General features: G+C 43.8%; 1 protein-coding gene across 4 annotated transcripts; it reads left to right on the forward strand.

The window, feature by feature from the left end:
* Positions 1–58: 58 nt before the first annotated feature.
* On the forward strand, positions 59–7,592 carry C3H1orf50 (chromosome 3 C1orf50 homolog). Of its 4 annotated transcripts, none has more exons than XM_086382908.1 (5): positions 59–168; positions 283–398; positions 5,964–6,050; positions 6,567–6,698; positions 6,916–7,592. In XM_086382908.1, the coding sequence occupies exons 1-5, from the start codon at positions 90–92 to the stop codon at positions 6,925–6,927; spliced, it is 426 nt and encodes a 141-aa protein (XP_086239034.1). In that variant the 5' UTR covers positions 59–89; the 3' UTR covers positions 6,928–7,592. The 4 variants fall into 4 exon arrangements, with proteins under 4 accessions (XP_086239034.1, XP_086239022.1, XP_086239043.1 ...); XM_086382896.1 differs by having other exon boundaries at positions 7,071–7,592; XM_086382917.1 differs by having other exon boundaries at positions 59–159.
* The last annotated feature ends 5,015 nt before the right edge of the window (positions 7,593–12,607 follow it).

Raw genomic sequence — 12,607 nt, forward strand, 5'->3', positions numbered from 1 at the left:
AGAAGACGCGGAAGCTCCGCCCACGGGCTTTTTTGCGTTTGTTCTGCAGTCTCGCGCCGCCTGGGTAGTGAGAAGAACAAAGTCCTGTCATGGAAGATACAGCAACGCCCGGGGGGACCCAGGGAGTCACAGAAAACCAAGGAGTTCTGTCGGCGGCAGGTCGGGGAGGTAGGCGGGAGTCAGATGGGGAAAAGAAGCCCTTCCGGAGCAGCTAGTCTGCCGGGCTCCACGGGAGGCCGAGGGCGGGCGCTCACGGCCTCTGTTCCTGGGTGTGTGTCGCAGGAGCCCTGGTGGAGCTCACCCCGAATCCCGGCGGCCTGGCCCTGGTGAGCCCCTACCACACCCACCGGGCCGGGGACCCTTTAGACCTCGTGGCGCTCGCAGAGCAGGTGCAGAAGGTGAGGAGGCGGGGCTGGGATAGTGAATGACTATCTTCTTGCATATTTGGTCCTCCCAGCCACTTAGTGTGGAGTAGTGGGGTTTTTTGACTCCATATTACACTCGGGGAATACATGTTCATGGCCAGTTGGTGACCTGACTCCAGCTGATCTTCTGAGACCAAACACACCTTCAGTTGCAGCTTGAGTGCCCATAATCTCTGAGAAATGGAATATTTCATGCTGTATGAGTAAATAAGGATGTCACAGTCAGTCAGTTCAGTCGCTCAGTCGTGTCCGACTCTGCGACCCCATGAATCGCAGCACGCCAGGCCTCCCTGTCCATCACCAACTCCCGGAGTTCACTGAGACTCACGTCCATCAAGTCAGTGATGCCATCCAGCCATCTCATCCTCTGTCGTCCCCTTCTCCTCCTGCCCCCAATCCCTCCCAGCATCAGTCTTTTCCAATGAGTCAACTCTTCGCATGAGGTGGCCAAAGTACTGGAGTATCAGCTTTAGCATCATTCCTTCCAAAGAAATCCCAGGGCTGATCTCCTTCAGAATGGACTGGTTGGATCTCCTTGCAGTCCAAGGAACTCTCAAGAGTCTTCTCCAACACCACAGTTCAAAAGCATCAATTCTTCAGCGCTCAGCCTTCTTCACAGTCCAACTCTCACATCCATACATGACCACAGGAAAAACCATAGCCTTGACTAGACAGTCCTTAGCAATTGCTGCCTTCACAGGTAGTGAGCCCTGAGGGAACTCAGGAAGGAGAGAATATCTCCCATCTAGCAGTCATCTATCAGACTGTAGCCACTGCTTATAGTGAGCACTGAGGAAGCTTAGGATGAAAACAGGATGCTGCCTCAGATAGCTGAGGTGCATATCAAAGGAATGATTTCAGTGAGTCCAGACTCTTTTATCTTCACATATATAGAAAAGCGCTTAATTCTTTAGTTTGGATTACCTGGTTTTCTTTAATTAGTAATAGTCTTTTGATGTTCAGACTACCTGCCCTTTGTTGCAAAACTTATGTATAACTGGCTCCTCCCCTTTCTTCCTGGAAACAGTTCTCCCAGGGTCACTGGGAATTTGAACACATGAATTTTTAATCCCAGTTTTGATATTAACTTGCACTGTGACTTGAGGTAAATTACTTTTCTCTGGACCTCAGCTTCTTTATCTGTAAAATGCAGGGTGTGAACTAGGAGAACTGTTAAGTCTGAAATTCTTGAAAATCCAGGTTTCCTCTAATCATTCTTCCCAAGACTTCCAGTTGTAGAACCCTCTTTGAGATGTACAGATACAGGGCATTGCTACTTTAAAATTTATGATATCCCCTCATCCTGGTGTATATGATCACATTTGGCCTTGGTTATATTCAAAGGCCTTCATTTTGCTCAAAAAAATTTAATAATGTGCTCAAATTCCATTACATGTATGTCTCGGTATCTCAGTTTTGTTTTCAAATGCTTAGGAAATCTCCTTTGATATATTATGTGCTTTCTCTTTCCTAGAGAGGTGAAAAGTAAAATCTGACTTTTATGGATTATGAAAACATTATGTGGGCTTCCCTGATAGCTCAGTTGATAAAGAATCTGCCTGCAATGCAGGAGACTCCAGTTCGCTTCCTGGGTCGGGAAGATCCCCTGGAGAAGGGAAAGGCTGCCCACTGCAGTATTCCAGCCTGGAGAATTCCATGGACTGTATAGTCCACGGGGTCGCAAAGAGTTGGACAGTTCACCTTCACTTTATGTGTCTGTTGAATCAAATCACTTATTGGCAGGGAGGCTCCCAGAGTCACATCTTAGGCAAACATTTTTGGTGGGTTACTGAGTGACATGTTTATTACAAGGACGTGGAAAAGAAAGAAGGAAGACAGTTTTTGTCCTTTAGTCTGTAATCTAGTGAAATACAGAGTATGCATTATTGTGCTACCTTCATTTTTCCATTTTCTTTGAGAAACTGAAGAAAAAGCACTCTGAAGATAAACAGAATCAAGAGTATTTCAGTTTGTGAACTGAAATGTACTTTGTAGCAGGACTGACTTCTTACATGCAATTTAGGTATTCGTGGGTGTTCGAAAGTGCAAGAAGCCTGGTATTAAGGCACGGAATTTAGAATCAGACTGATCTGTGTTGAGATTTGTGGATGTGTGTGTGTGCTCAGTTGTTTTTGTGACCTTTTGGATTGCAGCCTGCCGGGCTCCTCTCCATGAGATTATCCTGGCAAGAATAGTGTCGTATTTGGCCATTTCCTTCTCCAGGACATCTTCCCAACCTAGGGAGCCTCTCCTCCATCTCCTGCATTGGCGGGCGGATTCTATACCGCTGAGCCATCAGGGAAGCCTTCAAACCTTGGACAGGCTACTTCACCTGTCTGAGTCTAATCCTAAAATGAGAAAGTGAAGTTATCAGCTCCAGCTTCATAAGGTATTACGAGAATTAAATGAGATAATATGCAAAGGGCCTCAGAGTGATTAGGGCCAGAGTTTGTGCTTAGTGGTTAGAGGTAGTCTTTCTCTTATGTCTCTTTTAATTAGGTTCTTTTGTGTACAAAGAACAGATTTGTTGCCACCTTAAGAAAAAAGATTTATTTCAAGGCCACTCTTAACCAGAACTATCCTAGCTCAGGGACCACCTACTCTCTGCTTGGCCATGAGGTGCCTCACTGTCCCTGGAACAAAGTGCAAGTTCTTGTATCAGGGGTCATAAAGCCTTATGTGATCTGATGCCTGCACCCTTTTTTACATCTCCCCTCACTAACTACTCAAGCTGCATTGGCCTCAGAAATGCCTGGAAGCTGCTTCTCTGATTTTTTTGCATGGCTAGCCCTTTCCTTCAGACCCAAGTCAAATGTCACAACCTCAGTGAGACTTTCTTATCTATTAGTGCAGTTGATAAACTATTTTAAATTTTAATGTGATCTCAAAAAAAAAGTTTTAATGTGATCTTAATTAATTTAAATTTTAAAACCTGGTAATTGAATTAATGACTGGAAACAAGTATATTTGGAACAATTTGAGTATGTGAATTGACTCTTCCAACTATAAACTTTATGAAGTCTCAATACAGATCAAGTTTTTCCAATGAAAATATAGCATCCAAATTGATAGGTGCTGTGAATATAAAATATACACTTAATATGAAATGTAAAATATCTCTTAACAATTTTTATTTGATTACATGTTGAAATGATAAATTTTCTGATCAGTCACTCAGTCATGTCAGACTCTTTGCGACCGATGGACTGCAGCATGCCAGGCTTCTCTGTCCATCACCAACTCCCGGAGTTTGTTCAAACTCATGTCCATCGAGTCGGTGATGCCATCCAGCCATCTCATCCTCTGTCATCCCCTTCTCTTCCTGCCTGCAATCTTTCCCAGCATCAGGGTCTTTGTTCCAGTGAGTCAGTTCTTTGCATCAAGTGGCCAAAGTATTGGAGTTTCAGCTTTAGCATCAGTCCTTTCAATGAATATTCAGGACTTTAGGATTGACTGGTTTGATCTTCTTGCAGTCCAAGGGACTCTCAAGAGTCTTCTTCAACACCACAGTTCAAAAGCATCAATTCTTCAGTGCTCAATTTTTTGATATATTGGGTTAAATAAACTATATTAGTAGTTTTTTGGGGTTTTTTGGCTGTGCCATGTGGCTTATGGAATCTTAGTTCCCCAACCAGGGATTGAACCCAGGCCACCACAATGAAAGTGCCAAGTCCTAACCACTGGACTGCCAGGTAATTCACTATATTATTACAATTAATTTTACTTATTTATTTTTACTTTTAACACAGCTACTAGAAAACTTACAATTTCACATGTGACTTGTTTCTATCCTCAAGGATAGTTGCATTAGACTGTAGTCTTAACAAAGGCCGTGGCCTCTTTCTCATGTTTGCCAGTGTGTCCAGCGCAGTGCCTAGCGTGGTGTCTGACCCATGGTAGTTGCTCAGTGTGTGTCTGTGAAACAGATAAAGGCTTGACTCAGCCTACTCAGTTGTTTTCTCTTCACTCAGAACACGACTGATACCTGACCTTGATCATAAGCTTCCTCAACTAACCAGCAAATTCTCTTAATATTTCTTAGTTCAAGTTTAACCTCTTACTTTCTTTTCCTTAACAGTTGTATACCACTAAAAGTTAATCAGTGTTTTGTTTTTTTTGAAACTCTTCTGGTGGTCCAGTGGTTAGGACTCTGCTTTCATTGCTGGGACCTTGATTCAGTCTCTGGTTGGACAGAGCCAAAAAAAAAAAAAAGTTAATCAGCTTTTTGTGAAAAAAAATCTGGAAGTTTTTTGACAAATTTCTGATGTGTGGATGATAATCCTTCCCAGTACTTGAATTGGTTACATATGTGTCTCCTAGCTTTGAAAGTTATTTTCTTTAAAGCAATTTCCAGTGCCTTCAGTTGAATTTCCTAGGACATGACAATCTTCTGTGTATATGATAATTGTTCCAGGTGTACATCATAGTGGTGGTGGTTTAGTCGCTAAGTCGTGTCCGACCCTTGCGACCCCATGGACTGTAGCCTGCCAGGCTCCTGTGTCCATGGGATTCTCCAGGCGAGAATACTGGAGTGGGTTGCCATTTCCTTCTCCAGGGGATCTTTCTGACCCAGGAATCAAATCCGGGTCTCCTGCCTTTTAGGCAGATTCTTTACCCACTGAGCTTCCAGTCTTTTAAAAATACATTTTAAGTGACAGGAATGCAAATATAAGTTAAATATAATTAAGTGTGATGTAAATAACTCAACTGAATAATGGTCAGTTTAACAGATACCTTCTAATAGCATTGAAACATGTATATTATCATATGTGAAACAGATCGCCAGTCCAGGTTCGTTGCATGAGACAGGGTGCTCAGGGCTGGTGTGCTGGGACGATCGTGAGGGATGGGATGAGGAGGGAGGTGGGAGGGGGGTTCAGGATGGGGAACACATGTATGCCCATGGCTGATTCATGTCAATGTTTGGCAAAAACCACTACAATATTGTAAAGTATTTAGCCTCCAATTAAAGTAAATTTAAAAAAAAGATACCTTCTATATATAGTCAGGTTTCTATATCGCAGGCCATAAGAGACATAGCACAAGTGTCTTCAGGTTTTCATTGTAAGATCCATCCCTGATTTCAGAAATGTTTAAATGTGAGAAAACAGATGGAGATCTGAGGAATAAGTGGGGTTAGTCAGGCAAAAGAGCAAGAGGGGAAATGTATTGGATGGAGGAGAGGCCATATGCAAAATTACTTGGAAGCAAAAGAGATTGGGGCATGTTGGAAGACTGAAAATTTTGAGTGTGACCAGAATCTAGAGTGAACAAGATAGATAGCTTGGGAGATAGAAAAAGAGCACTTATTTCCATGTTATGGGGTCATGGGGTCATGGCAGCGTTGACTTCTCCTGGGCAGTGCCTTCTGAGCTAGGCCTTGGGGTGAGTGGGTGTTCACGGGGGAATGGTGAAAATGGGAAGGGTATGAAAGGCATAAGCCAACATGTTGACATAATTTCACATTGGGCTCTAAATAGGAGCATCGTAAAGTCTTACCCTTTTCTGACCCACAGTTCAGTTTTTTCTCACCCTTAGGCTAATGAATTCATCAGAGCAAATGCCACCAACAAACTGACTGTCATAGCTGAGCAAATCGAACATTTGCAAGAACAAGCCAGAAAGGTAAGTAGTAGCTTTTTGGTAAGCTTTCATTTTCTTCATTTAGTCCACAGGATTGACTGAACTTGCTCATAATCAGTGTAACTTAACTTGTTTCGGTACCTCCTAGAAATATAGAAGTGTTGAGCAAAATAGGATAAGCCCAAGAGGTTAAGTATAAGGTTTTTCACTGGGCGAAAGCTCAGTGAGGTAAAAAGCATCTAAAGGGGAAAATTTGTTTTCAGTTATAAAAGAAATGTACTTACCACTAAAAAACTGGGAAGAAATTTAAAAACCACCCAAAGCCAGTAGTACTTGACATTTTGAAATATAAGTTTTCCAAAGGCATTTTTATAGCATAGTCGCATAATGTAGTCTAATTTTTCTCTTCAGTGTCATCTGGATCTCAGTCATGATTCACTGATGTGAGGGAGCAAGACCCTCAGCATGGAACAGGTTCCAGCTTTCGGGTGGGATGCTCACTGAGTATGAGTGCTGTTTGCTCTCATATCCGATTGGCTCTGTCTCTGTGGATTTCAGGTTTTGGAAGATGCTCGTAGGGATGCTGACTTGCACCATGTGGCTTGTAATATGGTGAAAAAGCCGGGCAGCATCTACTACCTTTATAAACGGGAGAGTGGCCAGCAGTATTTCTCCATTATTTCTCCAGAGGTAAGAACATTTAATTGTTGCTACAGAAACCTACTCCTGTCTTTAAGAAATTCTTGGTGTATTGTGTGTGTGTGTGCGCACGTATGTGTTATGTGTGAGAAAATGTAGGCATGGGAGTTGGTAAGTGATTTTCTAGAAAACTAGAGGTGGCATGAGCCCAGAGGTGACTGAAAAATATATGCACTTAAATTATTTCACAATCATTATCTCTGTTCAGGGAGGTACCTGATGTGTAATGCAGTGCCTGTCAAGGATGATTCTGACTGGTCTGAAGTGAAAAGCCAAAAAAAGAAAATTGTGGTATAATTAGGAAATGGACTCAACTTCTGTACCTCCCGCCCTGATCGGAACGGCCTCCTTTGCCTTCTCTAGGAATGGGGGACGAGTCGTCCACATGACTTCCTTGGTGCCTACAAGCTACAGCACGACCTGTCCTGGACTCCGTATGAGGACATTGAGAAGCAGGATGCTAAAATCAGTGTCATGAGCAAGTTGCTAAGCCAGCCAGTGGCTCTGCCTCCAAGCACTGAATCCAACTTCCCGGGGTTCAGGTCCACTGAGAGTGGACTCTGACACAGGCTGTCAGGACATGGACCTCTCACCTCCTTGTTGCCCCAACTTCTGCCCTGGTGGGAGGTAGCAAGAGAGACGAAAGCATGTGGGTGAATCATGAACTTCTTTGAAGGCGATCCTGTGTGAATGGAAACGCTGTTGTTATTACTTTATGTGGGATGGTAGAATCATATCAGTCTCTCCTGGGATCCTCTCTGGGTCACATGTACCCAACCAGTCAGTTTCAGAGGACCATCCAGTGTACTTTGCTTCTCCTTTATCTCCATCTATTCTCTCACGGGTTAGAGCATTAAAGAAGGAAAGTTCTCTTCCTGCAAAAAAGGCTGGCGAGTCATTTTCCAGAAACACTGTTAACAGTCTTTTGTAACTAGAAGTGTTTAAGATTGGGCTTGAGGCTATTTAATAGTTTGTGTAACTCTAGCTTCAAATTCATCTGGGAAGCAGAATATTGGGTACTGGAGGATGATAAACGGCCTGGCTTGGCTAGCGATAGTGTGTAATTCCGGTGTGTGTGTGTGTGTGTGCACTAAGTTGCAACAGTCGTGTCTGACTCTGCCGCCCCATGGACTGTTGCTGCTGCTGCTGCTAAGTCGCGTCAGTCGTGTCCGACTCTGTGCGACCCCGTAGACGGAAGCCCAGCAGGCTCCCCCGTCCCTGGGATTCTCCAGTCAAGAACACTGGAGTGGGTTGCCATTTCCTTCTCCAATACTTGAAAGTGAAAAGTGAAAGTGAAGCAATTGATAAGGTCTGGCTTACTTCACCCTACTCCCTACATTGACCACTAGGTGGTGCCATTGTGATTTCCTGGTTAAGCTGGTTACCAAGTTCAGAGAAAGGAGCATTGTGAAGTTATTTTGGAGGTAGCATCTCCTAGAGGAACTAATACCCAGTGATTATATACAGTAACCATTTTTCATTTACCCATCCATCCACCCATCCATAAGTAAATAATACTTAGTTACTAAGTATTAAGTGCCTTCTAGCTTCAAGATTCTGGAGAATGACACAGCTGAGTAAGACAGGCCCCTGTTTCCAGGAAGCTCACAGTCTAGTTGGGGAGAAAGTAACTCAGCCATCACAACATAGTATAAAAAGGGCTATGATGGAAGTACACATGGAATGTCATGGCGCACCAAGGAGAGCTACCTAACTCAGCTTAGAGAACCTAAGAAGACTTGGAGGAGCTGACACCTGCTTGGGAACTGAGAAACAAGAGTTAGAGCTTATCTGGAGGGTACCAACTGTCCTCTCTATGGAAAGGCTGTCTTTCGGGGTAGGGGGAGGGTTCATTTTTGGATAGAATTTATTTGTGAATAAACAAAGGAATATCCACTTAACAAGCCACATCAACCAAAATAATCCTGCCAATCACGGGTGGACTGAGACATCTCCTGACCAGAACAGTTTTACTTCTAACAGCTAGGAGATAGGTAGATGAATAGGATGATAAACAATTCTAGATAAAAAAAATTGCACGTGAGGGACGTTGACAAGAAGTAATATAACATTTGGGGAATTGGAGCTAGTTTAAAGTGAAGAGTATTGGCTGAGGGGTATGAGAAAAGAGCTAATTGAAGGATTGGGGATAGGGAGTTGATAAAATTGACCTTTTTAGAAATCTCATTTTGACAACAGAGGATGAGTGGAGGCAAAACCTCTGTGAGCCTTCATCCCAGTCCAGGCAAGAGATATTGGAGGTCTGGATTAAGATGGTGATGGAATGAGAAGTGCTGTATTTTATCAATCGTAAGATGTACTTTTCTTCCTCCACATTTAATCTCTTGAGACCTGGATGCTTCTAGAAGTCAGTGGTAGGTCATTGTTTAAGTGGCAGCATTTTTTTTTCTTTCTTATAGCTACATGAAATAATCGTGTGTCTTAACAATGGATGTCATCTTAGGCTTGATGAAGTGTGGCATTTAAAAAGTACAGTAGATCACCATCTTGTTAACTGGTACCGTGTGGCAAAAAGAATGGAAGGAAAGAATCTTAGATAATGCTTGCATTTCTTGCTTGAGTGTGTGGATGGTAGGAATCCACTCCCTGATAATTTTCCAAAATAATTAGCAATCTGTATTTGCCTCAATAATCCACCCAGCTGGCCCTACTTAGGTTCACCGAGTATGAGTAACAACTGACTGTGCCTCCCATTCTCCTGTGAGGGCTCTAGAAGGAGGGAAAGGAGGCCTGACTGTGTCCTTGGCTTCTAAGTTATCAGTCCACAAGCACTGAGATCACTGGTGGTAGAGATTCAGAGATGATAAATACTGTTTGGTGAGCTCTTTTTCTGCCAGGCATAGCCATTGTCTGATTTAATCTTTATATAATCACCATCTATAAGGTATTATACGACTTCTCTGGTGGCTCAGAGGTTAAAGCGTCTGTCGGCAATGCGGGAAACCCTGGGTTCGATCCCTGGGTCAGGAAGATCCCCTGGAGAAGGAAATGGCAACCCACTCCAGTATTCCTGCCTGGAGAATCCCATGGACGGAGGAGCCTGGTGGGCTACAGTCCATGGGGTCGCAGAGTCGGACACGACTGAGCGCCTTCACTCACTCATAAGGTATTATATAGTGTTCCTATTTTACAGAGCTGGGTCATCTCAGAGATAAGCACCTGACCTGTGATTATACAGGTACAAAGTGCTAGAGGTCAGGTTCTAACATTCCTGTTTAGTTCCCATCTATAAGCTGTTCTGGCTGATTAAGACAGTCCTAGAAGATTTCTTCATAGAAGTGTGAAGAAATAAATACAGAAGTGACAGAGTAACGTGTGTAGGGGATACTATGGAAGTAGTTCACTTGAGTAGTGATGAACATGCAGAGGGCATATATCAAAGTCTGAGGAAATTAAGTAACTTAGCTAAGGTCACACAACTTAAGAATAATTGAGCCCACACTTCTAGTATGAAAGCCCATGTGCAGAACCCCCACACACAAGATGAGGTGCATCTTCCCTAAAGAACCTGGAGCTTGGGAGGAAGGAGACTGAATGCTTGGAGTAACTGGACTTCTGTAGTCCAAGCAGCATTCGATTCGTGGACTACTCCCTTTTTAAAAGCTTTGTTCTTCATTTTGATTTGGAACATTACCATCTTCCACTTTACCCCCTGCATCTTTCTTGTCTCATGACACTAATAGTTCGGACAGCTCTGAGGCTGAGTCCTTGGTCCTCTTTTCTTTCTCTGCTAGGTGATCTAATCATTTCCCTTGGCTTTAAACGCCACCCACATGCTGCTGACTCACATGTGTGTCTCCTATCCTGATCTCTCCCTGAGTTTCATGCAGACTTAATTTATCCAACAGTCTCACTTGATGTCATTACAAACCTAACGTGTCCAAAATGGAAGTCTTGAGTTACACCCCAAGGCCGTTTTGTCACCGGTCCTTCTGTTTCCATCAGCACCTGTGTCACACTGCTGTTGAGACCCAAAACCCAAGTCATCCTGTTCTTCCCACACCAGTCAGCAAGTCTCAGCTCTGTCTTCAAAATATATCCCACTCTGACTGCTGCTCAGCGCCTCCACCCCTACCCTCTTGGTCCAAGCTGCCAGCATCTCTGGCCTGGATGGATGCAGTAACCTCCTCAAGTGCCTTCTGCCTCTGTTCTCACCCTCCTTCAGTCCATTTCCACAGAGGCTGTTGTCATCATCCTTTAAAAGCATATCAGGTTATAATACTTCTATAAAAAACGACCTCCACGTTTCTCTTTACACTTAGAATAAAGTCCAGACTCTTGCCGCCTCAATTTGGACTAGCCAGAAGCACATGTTCCCCCATTCCTGTTCTCTACTTCTGTGAGATCCAGAATGAGAGGAAGGGAGAAACTTCTGCCAGTTCGAGAGGAGGGTTTTTATTAGATCTCCCTACTTCCTCTCCCCCTTCTGAAGGAAGCCTTGGGGATGTCCGGGGTAACAGATGCATGATCATGTCCTTAGAATAATGATGATGATGGTTGAGCTTCTGTCCTGTGCTGAGCATTATTTAATATGTTTATTATTTGTATTTTTATTTAATGTAAATTATAAGCTTATTGTCACAGCAATCCCATTTTACAGATAAGGAAATAGGTTCAGGAAACCAAAGTAACTTGTTCAGATGTACACCTCTGTTAATGCTAGAGCTGGGATGTAAATCTGGTTAAAAGTCAAGGCCAGTATTATGATCATTATGTGACAGTTTTTATTTTGCCACTTTAATGGTTCATGTTGCCTGGGAAAATGAAGAGAAATATAAATGACAGAAAGAAGCTGACCTGACACTTGGGCTTAGACTTGTAGCACAGCTTTACTTGCCTCCATCCTGGATCTCCAGTTTAGTTTCTCAAATACCTTAGGTGTGACTTTAGTGTTAAACTGTTCAATTCTTAGAACCACTAACTAGTAATGGTAAAATTGACTAATGCCCATTTCCTCTTCTGGAGAATGGGAATGCTAATACTAACATTAGAGGCATTTGAAAAAACCCAGTAAGATGACTATAATGTCTGTAAAGCATTGAGAACAGTGCCCAGTGGCTAGCAGCCACTCAGGACAGGCTAGATCCTATTCTTCTCTTCCCTCTCCAGGCTGCCAGGTGAGGCAAGGGGTCACCTGACCTGACTCCACCCCTTCTCTCGCATATTCTGTGTGGCCCTGGAAGCTCTTGCTGCAGTGACTTAGCAACAGGGTAGAGAATGTGGGGCAGTATTAGAAGTAGTGCTTGGGATCCTCTGGAACACTAACAGGTGTCTGTGGCACATACTCGTCCAGTTACGGAACCTGGATACCTCAGAGGGGCTCTTTCCTCCTCCTTCTCACTCTTCTGCTGTCTTGGCATTCCCTCTCGCAGGGGCTCCTGGTCAGGCTACTTCTTGGTCCTGTCTGCTGCTGTCTAACAAGATGTCTTTGCTCCAGCACCACAGCCCCAGCTCATAAGGTGTTTAAGAGAGCCTTCCTCCACAATGGCTGCCAGGATAATCTTTCTAAATCAACTTGACCTTGTCATTTCCCTACTTAAAATGTACAATTTTTCAGGACTGAGTGTAGATTACTCGGCTTGTCATTGATCCAACAAATACTGAGGCTGGGGGCGGGAGGGTACTGTATGCCTAGCATTCATACAGGCTCAAAGATACAGCAGTGATCCAAGCAGAGCCGAAGCCCTGCCCACGAGGAGGGGCCTTATATTCCAGGGGCCCTTCACAGGCTGGACCCCCAGCGTCTCTTTACAGCTTTACCTACCCCCAGCTCCCCGCCTACCTCCCATGCACCGTGCACACGCTCGTCTCTTCACCTGCTGAGCCTTTGCACATTCGTCGTGTTACACTAGTCCACTCCTCCCAGATCCCTCCATTCC

Source organism: Bos grunniens, chromosome 3 (assembly GCF_055505025.1).
Source record: "Bos grunniens cultivar Pamir isolate PY7600 chromosome 3, Bosgru_T2T1.0, whole genome shotgun sequence".
Lineage (NCBI taxonomy): Eukaryota > Metazoa > Chordata > Mammalia > Artiodactyla > Bovidae > Bos > Bos grunniens.

Coding starts and splice junctions, on each gene's coding strand:
- C3H1orf50 (XM_086382896.1), top strand. CDS start 90: ATGGAAGATACAGCAACGCCCGGGGGGACCCAGGGAGTCACAGAAAAC. Junction 169..282: donor GTCGGCGGCAGGTCGGGGAG/GTAGGCGGGAGT, acceptor TGTGTGTCGCAG/GAGCCCTGGTGGAGCTCACC. Junction 6,699..7,070: donor TCTCCATTATTTCTCCAGAG/GTAAGAACATTT, acceptor TGCCTTCTCTAG/GAATGGGGGACGAGTCGTCC.